Source organism: Physella acuta, unplaced genomic scaffold (genome assembly GCF_028476545.2).
Source record: "Physella acuta isolate Inbredline_101_S28 unplaced genomic scaffold, ASM2847654v3 ptg000494l, whole genome shotgun sequence".
NCBI classification, from domain to species: domain Eukaryota; kingdom Metazoa; phylum Mollusca; class Gastropoda; family Physidae; genus Physella; species Physella acuta.
In genome coordinates, this window is record NW_026732013.1 from 1,083,455 (window position 1) to 1,096,560 (window position 13,106).

The 13,106-nt window shown below is 34.4% G+C and overlaps 2 protein-coding genes across 4 annotated transcripts; one reads left to right on the forward strand and one right to left on the reverse strand.

The window, feature by feature from the left end:
• The first annotated feature begins 3 nt into the window (after positions 1–3).
• LOC131944454 (signal recognition particle 9 kDa protein) lies at positions 4–3,638 on the forward strand. Its single transcript, XM_059305074.1, has 3 exons — positions 4–212; positions 2,937–3,005; positions 3,298–3,638. The coding sequence occupies exons 1-3, from the start codon at positions 141–143 to the stop codon at positions 3,391–3,393; spliced, it is 237 nt and encodes a 78-aa protein (XP_059161057.1). The 5' UTR covers positions 4–140; the 3' UTR covers positions 3,394–3,638.
• Positions 3,639–3,806: 168 nt separating this feature from the next.
• Positions 3,807–9,155, reverse strand: LOC131944455 (protein YIF1B-B). 3 transcript variants are annotated; one of them, XM_059305076.1, is made up of 10 exons: positions 9,054–9,155; positions 8,148–8,235; positions 7,860–8,012; positions 7,605–7,735; positions 7,068–7,172; positions 6,680–6,758; positions 6,364–6,421; positions 5,566–5,721; positions 4,586–4,679; positions 3,807–4,468 (listed from the first exon to the last, which is right to left on the reverse strand). In XM_059305076.1, the coding sequence occupies exons 2-10, from the start codon at positions 8,179–8,181 to the stop codon at positions 4,316–4,318; spliced, it is 963 nt and encodes a 320-aa protein (XP_059161059.1). In that variant the 5' UTR covers positions 8,182–8,235; positions 9,054–9,155; the 3' UTR covers positions 3,807–4,315. The 3 variants fall into 3 exon arrangements, with proteins under 3 accessions (XP_059161059.1, XP_059161058.1, XP_059161060.1); XM_059305075.1 differs by having other exon boundaries at positions 9,001–9,138; XM_059305077.1 differs by having other exon boundaries at positions 9,058–9,106.
• Positions 9,156–13,106: the final 3,951 nt, after the last annotated feature.

A 13,106-nucleotide genomic window follows, 5' to 3' on the forward strand; every position in this document is an offset into this window, starting at 1 on the left:
AGATTTTCATCGGTACTATTCTCCGGAAGCAGTTGGAACAGAGATCTAGTCTAAATTTAGTTGCAAATTATGACAAGACTATCATAACACAAACATCTGGTACAGGAGCTTAGTTTTAAATTGCATATTCTACCAAAATAATGACATACTTCACATCATGGGAAGAATTTGCTAAAGCTGCAGAGCGTTTATATTTAAATGATGCTTTAAAAGTTAGTAGATTATTTGGTAATCTATCTTTTTGTTGGTAACCTACCGGTGCGGCCATCGCCTGTTTGTCGCTTCGTACAATATTTGTTTTGATGTTTTATACGAAACTACAGATATCTGCTGTAAACCTGTCCATTTCTAAATATATCCAGGTCAAATTCTTTTGTTTTTCTCCTTCTGGAAGTCGAGTTTTTAAATTTTAAAGTTTCGAGGTATGACGTCGTAGGCGATTCTAGTTCCCCCTATGAAAAACACTAGGTCCCGGATGAGATGAATAAAACCAACCAATCAAAGCTTTTATAACTAGGTTGACTATAAATAGCTTCTACAATATGTGCGGGGCACTGTACATACGATAGATAAGGCTAATAAAGCAACCTGATAGGTGAATAGGGGTGGCCGCAGCTTGGGTAACGATTTGGGTGGTTTCACATCGCTGCGTAACCAACGACTTGAGCTAGACTAGCCTAGTAACTAGTTCTAGATGCCCTATATTTCAAGCTAAGCCTAGAATCTGTATGATTTCTATTTTTTTCTGTTGTTTTAAATTATTTCGATCATCTGCTTCTTCTAAATCTAGTTTGTGTGTCTACATACAAGCATATCTAAGCAAATGTTACGTTATGTCTTGTTAGTGATTGGGTCAACTTTTAATGTCGTTAATTAATTTAATTAACATGTTTTTAATTTGGTTTTGCAATCTATTAATTAATAATACAATCAACAATACGTTTAAAAGTGTAAAATATCTATTTGTTATTAAACTAGGATTAAAACGTATAAAATACGATCGTTACGCAAGCCGGTTCACGTGGCCGCAGGGAAAAAAATATCGCAAGTAGCACGTCACTAAAACATGAATATCTCAAATTCAATGCGTAGGAATATAAAAGCAAGGTACATAAATGAAACAAGGAAACATTTTTGTATTTTTCAAAACATAAATCCTCCTCAAAATGTGAAATAATTATTAAAATTAAAGGAGTCACCTGTTTTTCACATTACAAGTCGCTGGCGATTTTACGTACCTAAAACGATAGATTACCAAAAAAAGTTACCTCATTGACATTGTCAAGGCTTAAATAGAAGTAGAATCAATATTCAGTATATTGTGATATATTTGTGTCAAATGCCTATAGATAAATGAATAATACACCTAAATCAATAGCTAAATATATCAGTATAGGCAAGAAATTAACTTTAAACAGCAGTGTTTGCGAGCAGGATTAGCTATATAATATAATAAAAAGCGGCCATCTGTAAGTTAGTGTGGCTTCCCCTGAATCTTGCGCTGTAAGTTTACAATAAAAAAAAAATTAACAAGATGGCTGCTATAGTAAATGAGCATGGTTGCATCTGTTGGAAACATCGCTAGTCTTCATTTATTACTGAAAAGTTTTAATTCAATTGTTTAAAAACAGGTACATAGGCCTAAATGAAACACAAGGAAACATTTTTGTATTTTTCAAAACAAATCCTCAAAATTACTAGTCGCGGGGCGATTTTACATACCTCAAACGATAGATTACCGATTATTTATTAGATTAGGTCTTGTCATATAAAAATTTTTTTATACTTTAATAATAAATTATATTAGTCCAATTTACTGTAATTTATATTATACCTAAATTTAACTAAACTATAACTAAACAAAGCGGTAATCTATTGTTTTAGTTATGTAAAATCGGACGAGGCTAGTAATGTGCGAAAAAGTTGCCTCATTGTTAAGGCTTTAATAGAAGTATATTGTGATATATTTGTATATATTCAAAATCACAGTATATTGTGATATATTTGTGTCAAATATTAAGACATCTTACTAGTTCTTAGGATTTTTCTTTCTAACTTAAGTTACTTTCTACATATCAAATATCATGTAGGCCCTAGATCTAGTAGGCTAATTAATAATAAATATTTTTTAATTTTAAGTTAAATAGGCCTAATATTTTATTATAATTACTAATTAAAATAAGCTATACAACACTAATAATTACGTTATTATTTAAATTTAATTTATAGTTTAGTTAAGAGCTATCACTTACGGGTTGCAACAGCTACAGATGTGCTCTGCCTTCTTGCACATAGTCAACAACAAATGCAGAAGAAATTGTACATGTTGAAGTTGAAATATTGATGGTGATTCTGACCAAGACATTCAGATTAGAATCAGCAATGATAAATGCTTTGAACTTGCTATTCTAAACCAATGTGTGTATGTACATTTCTACTGCATTGTCCAGATAGCTAACTTAGTCTCTTTTTAAGGGTTAAACAATTTAGTCATGTAACTTCTCACTAATCTAGTGAACATACTTCAGATTTCTATTGGCAACCCCACTTCTCCCCCCATGGAAAAAGTTGTCGAGTTGTTTTTATCCTACGCTACTCATAAGGGTTTTTATTTAACAATTACACTATCAAGGTAGTAAAACAGTTTAACATGTGTAAAGCCTCATAGCCAATTATTTTTACAACTTTTAATGTGAATAATCCAATATTGCAGCTTGCAATGAGTTTTTAATTTCCCCCCCCCCCCCTCATTTGGCATATAAGTTATAGGGCTGTTTAAAACTATGACAAAATGGACAACAGTTATTTCACCCAAAGAGGAGGCAACAATTCCTTCCAGCAAACTTGTTTTATGCCATTTTTTGTTTGCTTAATTGATGTTATGAGTTTGTTAAAACTTATTGTGCTTAATACAGTATAGGTTTTATATATTTTAGTGTCGCTTTGTAACCAAATACAGACATTGTGATGGGAAACTTACTTTGAAAGTTACAGATGATAAAGTGGTAAGTATTGCACCTAAGATATCTTGAAGTAGTAATTAATAATTTCATTTTAAGTAGTAAAATTTAGTAAAAACCAAAATTCTTTAACTTTGTTTAAAACATTTTATTTGATAAATACTAAGCATCATATGATTTGCTCTTTTATAGAAGTATATAATAAAGATAAGCCATGTTAAAATGTGTGCCTTCTTATATGTTGTCATTATGATGGTATATTGTTGAGGGAGAGGGGTATCACATTTTATAACTAAATTTTCCCTCCTTGACAAACATTATTATTTAAAATTTACAGTGTCTTCAGTACAGGACAGAACATGCTCAGGATATTAAAAAGCTTGAAAAATTGACTGGGCAGCTAATGAGGCACATGGCCTCTAAGGAAAAATAATCTGCAATTGACACTGAGTTTTTCTAGATATAATGGTGCAATTTTTCAATACCACAGTGTTGATAGGAAGCTGTGGAACATTTTCAGTGCAGCAAAAACCTACCCAATATTGGGCTTTTTAATTTAAGTGGTGCAAGATTGATCTTTTTAATGTTATGTAAGTCATTTAATATTTATGATAGTTGAAATGTTTGAGTGATACCTCTTTTGTTATAATTAAATGACCAAAAGAAGCTTGAAGCAACTGCACTTGTTTTGAATTTTATTGATATTTATTGGTATTTTTTAAAAAAGTGACAGTAGACAGCAGTGACTGAACAATATTTGCTGTTTGAATATGGGGGGGGGGGGGGGGGGGGGGGGGGGGGAGAAACAGAATGTTGCATTAGTCAAACATTGAATAAATAAAAAATCTGAGTTTATAGAGTGAATGTTTATTTTACAGTACACCAATTTAAATGGTTAAAAAAAGGCCACAAAATTTACTGACAGTGAGTTAAGATAATGCATTATTAGCATATAAATCATTTTGCATGCAAAAAATGACATTTTCAGCAAATTTTTACAGCTTTAAAAAGTTTTTCAACTAAGGTTCAGTAACTTATGTGTAGCCATTAGCAGAGCTGGTGTTGGTTGTAACAGTTTCTTGTTCGTTTGTTGCTGTTTAAAAAGTAAACTCCAAATATACAATTAATTCTGCTTTTGAGATGAACAACATTGGAATAGCAGAATCTCAATTTTCTCAGCTCTTTACAATTCTGATCAGATATATTTGAACTATTATAAAGAACATAATTTATTTATCTCTAAATTAAGTGCCACATTCAGCAAATCTGTAAATTGTCCCTAGTTTACTTACTACAAATATTCCCAGTAATTATCTTTAGGTTTTTGACTAAACCAGCTTTATAAATAAACAGCTTCATTTGAAGATCATGACATAACTTGTGAGCCACCACATCAAAAGTGGTTGAGCCAATGAAACAGATAGAATAAGATACAGACTCCGTTTAGCCCCCTTTGTAAAACCATCATCAGTTTGGTGAGGCATCACTTGAACCCTCAAAGTGCGCATCTAAAAATTTAAACACAAGATGTAATTGTAATTGTTTCACAAAGAAGGATTAGGAACATCAATAATTTATAAATAGGCAGCTGATGCTAGTATGTTAAAGAGTAAATAAATATTTACCAGAAAGAACACCAGTGAAATACAAAACCACAACAAGACAAAGTAGTACACTGTTGTGTTTGATGCCACTCCAGCAAGTAAACTACAGTTCATTCTGGAAAAAAATTCAAATATAACTAATGTTACTTTACATGCTTGCTCACTCCTGGTGACACAAGGTAGATAAATGAGATATTTTAAAAAATGAATTCACACCTTAGGAAAGTAGTTGAGCAATATATTGATTTTCAGTTTTTACTTGTGATATGACTTAAGAGGCAAAATTATTTAAGTGGATAGATTGTTATGAAATGCATGTTGATCCTGTTTAGTGGCAGGTAGCTAAAAAGAGTACTGTTATTAACTAAGTTATGGTTTGATTTTTGTCCACTGGGGAAGTAAGTTTTTGTTTTGTGTTCTTGTTGTGAACATGTGTCATGGAGTGTGTATGTAGGAAATCTCATCTCGTTCATCGGAGTAGAGGGTTGCGCTGGTGTAATAAATCTTTACAGATAAAGGGCTGTTGTGATTCCTTTTATCTGTCTCCTACTGAAACCTGAGGATACTGGTTTACAAGTTTTTGATAATGGTAGCTGTTAAATCAATCACATGCTGTCTGGGGTTCTAAACCAAACCCGCAGTCATGATAGTGAGACTAAAAATATATTACTGACAGAAATAATGTTCTGAATCTAGAGTTCAAGCTGTATGCCAGTATTAACAATGATACACACTTTCCATATTAAAATGAATTTGTTGCAATAACTATGATAATTTTTTAAGAGACATAAACTTTGGAACTTAATGAGTAAAAGAACAGATCTTTAAAAAATTTGGGATTACCAGAATACATTTTTGGGAACAATCTTACTATTTAGTATCTTCAGAGAATGAGTTATTACAGTTTTTACAGCAATTTGTTGATTTCAGATTTTTATTTATAAACAACATACAATTGCAACTATCAACATTCAGTGTTTAGAAAATATAAAATACTATACCCAACAAACTTGTATCCACAGTAAGCTATAATGTCAAGATACTTTAGGTCTGTATTTAAGTTTAGGATGTATAAACTCAAGGTAAATCCAACCATCTCAATTATTAACCATACTAAGGCAGAGCTTGCTTGTGCACCCAGCTGCTCAGGTGTAAATCTGTAATTAGTAGTAAAACTGATAAAAATGTTTTAATACTTTCTATGTTTGCATTAGTCTATTTTAAAGTTATTTTAAAGTAAGCAGTAGCGGAAATTGAGTGCTTTAATGCATGGGGGGGGGGGGGGGGGGTGAAGAGAACCCACTGTTCTGCATAAAACATCATTACAAAATTAATAGCACTTATTTGTACATTTTTGTATAGATGGGAACAAAATACACCATACAATGGCAAAACTAGCAATATAGCCTAAGTATGGTGAAGGGGTAAGAACCTAATACTTTTTTTTTTTACTAATACTTACTAATAGGCCTGAGGGGACCAGAGTCATCACATAAACTAAAGTAAGCATTCAAGATTATATATTATTTTTTTGTTTTAAAGTAATTATCATTATTTTCTTCCCTGACTGCTTATTTCATCCTTTTATGTTAATAGAATTTCTCCCTTATTCACCAACCTACTTCTAGTATAGCTTAGAAAATAAAGACAGAATGACAGATTATATAGGTAGTTTTTATGCTGAATGTCATGTCTTTGATTAGGGGGACCCACAATCCACTCATAATAAACAGTTTTACCTAATTTTTACTGCAAAAACTAGTTTTTTAGCTAAATATTTACAATCAATAACATATTACCTTCCTTGTGTTCCTAATACCATACCAGCAACCAATATATAGGTTACAAATGCCATCACTGTAACATTAAATATAGAAGTTAAAATGAATAATAAGTGTATCATTTTTTTCCTGTTAACATATAATTAGTAAATACACATTTCATTTAACACACTTATGAAAAAAAACTAGTAATTAAACAGTAAGTAATTTGCTGCAGGTAAAAATTTTATTTTAATAACAGCTAATTTATAACATAAACAAAAGCATTCTGAAAGTGTTTAAGATTACAGCCATTAGCTACAATTTAGTGGTCTCAAATTTAAATAATAATTACCTGGGATGTACAGGTCAGGAGCATTTATTTCATATCTTGGAGCAACAGGTTCATCCTGATTATAATGTATTGACCAGTCCTTTTGGTATACAAAACAAAAATATACAGATACATTATAAATTATTTAATGAATTGATTTTAAACCTGATGCTCTAACTTATATAATTTCATATGTAAAATACTAAAGTCTAAGCAGATTCTAACTTTTATTTTTAACTTTTAACAAAATTAATGACTTAGAGAGTAAAATATTAAGACTTTTTCTAATTGACCTGTGAAAACTGATGAAATGGTAAAAAATCTGTAAGTTTTTATAATATTGCTATTGATAAATGTATATGTACAAATGATGCCTTAGTGTAGATGCTCAAATGAAGAAATTACTTACAGAATGGGTATAAGGAAAAAATAATAAACCAAGTTTTTTTCCAACATACGCTGTATCTACAGCAAAATAGTATTTGAGTTTGGAAGAAGTAACATAGTTTTCTAACTGAAACAAAAAAATTAACGATAAAATAAAAAATTTCAGCTTTAAATTTAAAAGTAACACCACCTCTCTGTTATATACTTCTTTGCCACCCTCACTGCACAGTAAAAAAAATGTTATTTTGAAACTACTTTTAAATTTCAACTATTCTGTAGAAACATTTCTACTTTGGCAGTTTACCATGAAGTAAGCTTCCCTGTATAGAATTTTTTTTTTCTGAACAAAGGGAAGGTGCCCAAAATTTGCATAACACACTCTTAATTATGTATAGTTCATCAATATGAATTACTTTAAATATAGAAAATACCAATACACACAGAAATGAATGAGTTTTCAGAAATATAATAGAATTATGCCACAAGAACAAACTACACAAAAATATTGCAATAATTCATAAAACATATTAGTTTCTAATAAAAATAATAGTAAGCCTACATTTTTTTGTACTAAATCTTTTCCTTGTCCAGCTAAAGACTGGCCGTACTGCATTGCCATATTGGCCACTGGATCATTTAACAGTTGCTGCCCCGGAAACTGTGTACCTCCATATCCTGATGGCCCATATCCTAACAAACAAGAAATAGTACATAGAACAAATATTAACAAGAAGTTATCTATGGAAAAATGAAACCCATGCATCCAATACAATAAATAAAAAAACAAAATTATAAAATCCAAAATTAACAATACCCTGTCCGCCATAAAACATATCGGGTTGCCCAAGATTTGACATATACTGCTGCTGATTCTGTGCTGCAAAGTCATTAAAATAAGGAGATGGCTGTGGTGGCGGTGCAGCAGTAGCAGCTGCTTTTGTTCCCTTTGGTCGTCTTTTTTGGCTTGCTGAAATAAAGTTTCAACATTTTTTAAAGAGTTTATAGAAGTTTTAGATTTTATTTTTCATAACTTCACTGATTCACAAATAAATGAGTCATTTAGCAGTGTATAATACTTTGATTAGCCTTAAATGTAGCTTACGTTTTGAAGCTCTGTACTCAGATGGTACATCCATATTTTAAAACTTGATTGTACAGCTTCACAGCATTAAAGATTTAAAAAGAGAAAGCTGAAACAGGAACAATAATGTGGGTTTTAGGGCCAAACTTACAGGCATTTTATTTTCAATTTGGACAACAATTATAGCAGCCCAGAATATATGGCTCCAGAGGCCGCAGGATACACAATCAATGGATTCTAGGTGTTAAGATGGCAGCTGGCAACTCTGGACACCAAACCCCACACCACTGCCAGAGCACAGCCAATTTGAACAAAAAACCCAAACCCTTCCCCCCGCAGAGTTGCCTGAAAGAAACTCTAAATGCGACTTTCGTCCAGCTTGAGCTTAGGTTTAGTTAGGGGTGTGACTAAGACTATTATTTAGTATCAATGTGCAGTAACTAGATCAAGCTAAAATCCGGTTAAAATGATTCTGGATTAAAATCCATTTTCAATGATAATTTTCGTTTTCCTGGTTAAATTTGAAGTTGTGGTGGTGATTTTGGTTTCGATTTAGAGAAAAAGACAAAAAGATAACAGTACAGTATATCAGACATTAAACTATCCTAGGACCTAGCCGCACTTCACAAGTGCCCGTTGTAAATATAACTCTAGATCTACTAGATTCTAGATCTAAGTTCTTGTAAAATGTTGTAACAATGTAGATCTAGATCTAACTCAGTTCAGAGTGAGTAGAGTGGGGCCATTTATCTCGTGTAATTTTTTTTTTTTTTTTTTAATTATATTATCAACAAGTCAAATGTCCTATAAATAAAAATAGGCCTATGCCATGCTATGTCAACATAATTTTACTTGAAAATATTAAGTTTCTTACTTCTTACGAAAAGAAGAATGATAATAAATAACTGAACAGATTGTTGGGCTTACTAACGGCAAGTCGTATCTTCACACATATTCCAGCTTGAGTTGGCATCTCATAAACGGAAATGCAGAAGAGTTAAGCCTAACGGACTAATAGGTCTGAAATTATTTCCCTTGAAATAAACAAAAGGAGGCAACACATTCATAAAGAAACAATTTGTACAAAACCGGCGTTAGGAATACGCGGGGCCACTTTAAAAATGTCGTTAAAGTTCACCAAAGTATCAGATACAAATTGAAAGACCGCGTTTATTAGGGGAATATCAATGACTACTAGATTCTCTAAATCAGTACCCTTCAAGTTCATTGCCTTAAACGATGCCCCATTCTCAATAAAAGTTGTGCGAAGAGGACAATTCGCTGACTATATGATGTCAAAACCACTGGAAGACGGTTGAATAAAACAATTTGGATGAATTCGGTAAATTAATCATTCTGACTTGGAAAGGATGAATCCTTACGATTAACAACACTTTTAACTTTCTTCCAAAAAAAAATATATATATGAATAAATCACTCTGTTTAATGCCTCACTGATGAGGATCCCCACACGCAACTAAAATTAAATGTTAATTTTGATATACCAAGACAACTACATATACGACAACTACAACAAGAAAATCAGGACTAGCGTTCATCAGGTTACTAACTGTCTACTACAGGAATCCCGTCTGCTCACTAAAAGGACGTCTTCATCGGTCCGCATACAATAGGGTATCTCTTTACGTGTTTCCCAAATTTACATTCAAATTTATTCAAATTGATGTCAGGTCGGGGGCTAATTCGCGTCCAACTATCTCCAGTCATCTCAGGTCAAAGGCGAGGCGACCGTACCCAGCACACAGCGAGGTGAGACACTGTTTTTGTATCGAATGACGGCCTTTCTCAGTTCAGGTGGGTGATAACTCACTAACATCAACCATGGTCTCAGTTATAACAATCAACGTCGGCATTCGACCATTTAGTTTTTTCAATTGAATTCAGCAACAATTATTTAGGTTTACAAACTAATTCAGAAAACAATGATGTGCTGAAGCGCGGGGCCTAGGGCGACCGCCCCGTTTGCCACCCCTTAACGCCGGCTCTGAATCTATATATATAACTCTCTTCTTGGAGACGTTAGAAAACACCAAGCTGTAAGTGCGCCTTGCAGTCCCCTCTCTTCCTCTCTATGAAGTCTGGTGAGCTGTGGTTCACGCCAGAGGCGTACCGAGGGGGGGGGGGGCGGGGGTGCGGACCGCACCGGGTGACACCATTTTGGGGGGTGACACCAAGGCAAAAAACAGTAAAATATATACAGAAAAACTTGAGGGGTTGGGGGTGCAAATCAAAAGTTCGAGGGGGAAGGTGCAAATCGAAAATTTAAAAGTTTGTCCCCGGGAAGGGTCGCTACGCCTCTGAGGGGGGGGGGGGGGGTGACACCATTAGGGGGTGGGTAGGGGGTCCTTAACGACCATCTGATAGTGTTTTAAAACAAATATTTGTCCCGCGACGTACATGACCCCTAGGCGGTCGCCAAGGAATGCGATATTACAGAGGGTGATTGCGTACACAGAAGGGCAAATCAGTGCCCCATCAACTCTGATAAATCTTATAAAATTTATTCAAACCAAATAAAAGTAAAGAAACAAAAACTGAGCTTAATGGCTTGATATATTTATGTTATTTATTAACTTCTTTTAAAATACAGTTGTATATATTACTACAATATCATTAGCTCGTTTAAAAAAAGGAATAAAACAATTTAGCGTTGTGTATATACATGAGACAAGGAAAACATGACCAAAATAATATCTGCGTTTCTTACAATGATTGAGAGTGTCAGAATATTCAGCATCTTTAGAGTCAGCCAAGTAAACTTTCTACGATAGCCAAATTCCATCTTATCAAAACTTTGTAAACTGTTATTCAAAAACTTTGCTGTTCTGATCATAACAAAAACAAGAAATGATGGCCCAGTGATTTGAACATGGGGACAGGCTGAGAGGAAAGTCGGCTGATAAAAAGCAAATAACATTTATCACATAAGCAGGAATCATTCAAACAGTGAAGGTTGGGAGTTAGGAACAAGCATATTTTTAGGGGTTAAGTAAGGTAAAGTTGGATCGGTTGTGTTCTGGGGACTAGGGTAGGTTTATTGTGTTCTGGGAACTGAGCAGATTTATTGTGTTCTGGGGACTGAGTAGGTTTATTGTGTTCTGGGGACTGAGTAGGTTTATTGTGTTCTGGGGACTGAGTAGGTTTATTGTGTTCTGGGGACTTCAGCAGGTTTATTGTGTTCTGGGGACTTGAGTAGGTTTATTATGTTCTGGGGACTGAGTAGGTTTATTGTGTTCTGGGGACTGAGTAGGTTTATTGTGTTCTAGGGACTGAGTAGGTTTATTGTGTTCTGGGGACTGAGTAGGTTTATTGTGTTCTGGGGACTGAGTAGGTTTATTGTGTTCTGGGGACTGAGTAGGTTTATTGTGTTCTGGGGACTTGAGTAGGTTTATTGTGTTCTGGGGACTGCAGTAGGTTTATTGTGTTCTGGGGACTGAGTAGGTTTATTGTGTTCTGGGGACTGAGTAGGTTTATTGTGCTTTGCGTACACAAATAACATAATGTTCAATTACAGCTCAGTAAATAAATGTAAAAAAAAAACCTTGAGCAAAAGATGTACTGGTGTGGGTCAATTGATGGTGGGGGTCAAGTGATGGTGTGGGTCAAGTTATGGTGGGGGTCAGGCTATGGTGGGTCAAGCTATGGTGGGTCAAATAATGGTGTGGGTCAAGCTATGGTGGGTCAAATAATGGTGTGGGTCAAATAATGGTGTGGGTCAAGCAATGGTGTGGGTCAAGTTATGGTGGGGGTCAATTGATGGTGTAGGTCAAGTAATGGTGTGGGTCAAGTTATGGTGGGGGTCAGGCTATGGTGGGTCAAGCTATGGTGGGTCAAATAATGGTGTGGGTCAAGCTATGGTGGGTCAAATAATGGTGTGGGTCAAATAATGGTGTGGGTCAAGCAATGGTGTGGGTCAGGTAAAATATAGGTCAAGTGAAGATGTTGGTCAAGTGATATAATGTTGGTTAAATGATGGTGTGGGTCAAGTAATAATGTTGGTCAAAGAATGGTGTGGGTCAAATGATGGGTCTAGTCATAATGCAGGTCAATTAATAGTGTGGGTCAAGCTATGGTGGGTCAAGCTATGGTGGGTCAAGTTATGGTGTAGGTCAAGTAATGCTGAGGGTCAAGTGATGGTGTGGGTCAAGTAATGGTGTGGGTCAAGTGATGGTGTGGGTCAAGTGATGGCGTAGGTCAAGTGATGGTGTGGGTCAAGTGATGGTGTGGGTCAAGTGATGGCCTAGGTCAAGTGATGGTGTGGGTCAAGTGATAATGTTGGTCAAAGAATGGTGTGGGTCAAATGATGGGTCTAGTCATAATGCAGGTCAATTAATAGTGTGGGTCAAGCTATGGTGGGTCAAGTTATGCTGTGGGTCAATTGATAGTGTAGGTCAAGTAATGGTGTGGGTCAAGTAATGCTGAGGGTCAAGTGATGGTGTGGGTCAAGTAATGGTGTGGGTCAAGTGATAATGTTGGTCAAAGAATGGTGTGGGTCAAGTGATGGTGTGGGTCAAGTGATGGTGTGGGTCAAGTGATGGTGTGGGTCAAGTGATGGTGTAGGTCAAATAATAATACGGGTCAACAAAAGGTAATAAAAGTTGTGGAATGTTGGCACTGACAGTGGCAAGAAATCAATGCAAGCTTTGTGACAGTATGGGCTTTCATAAAATGTACATTGTAAAATGCAGGAAATAAAATTTTACATTAAGGTATACTAAACTGGCTTTGTAAAAATATCTATATACACAAACAGATCAGTGTCTAAAATATTTTATTAACAAATAAAGTAGAACAAAATTTGTAGGTAAAAAAAAAAAGATTGTGTCCATGACATTCAAACTCAATTGCATTTAAATTTAGTGACATTTTAAAAATTGTTAAAATGAGTGGTGTATGATCAGTGAACTGTGATGTATTATGCAAATTAAAAAAACTCTTCAATCTGAAGTTAACAATTGA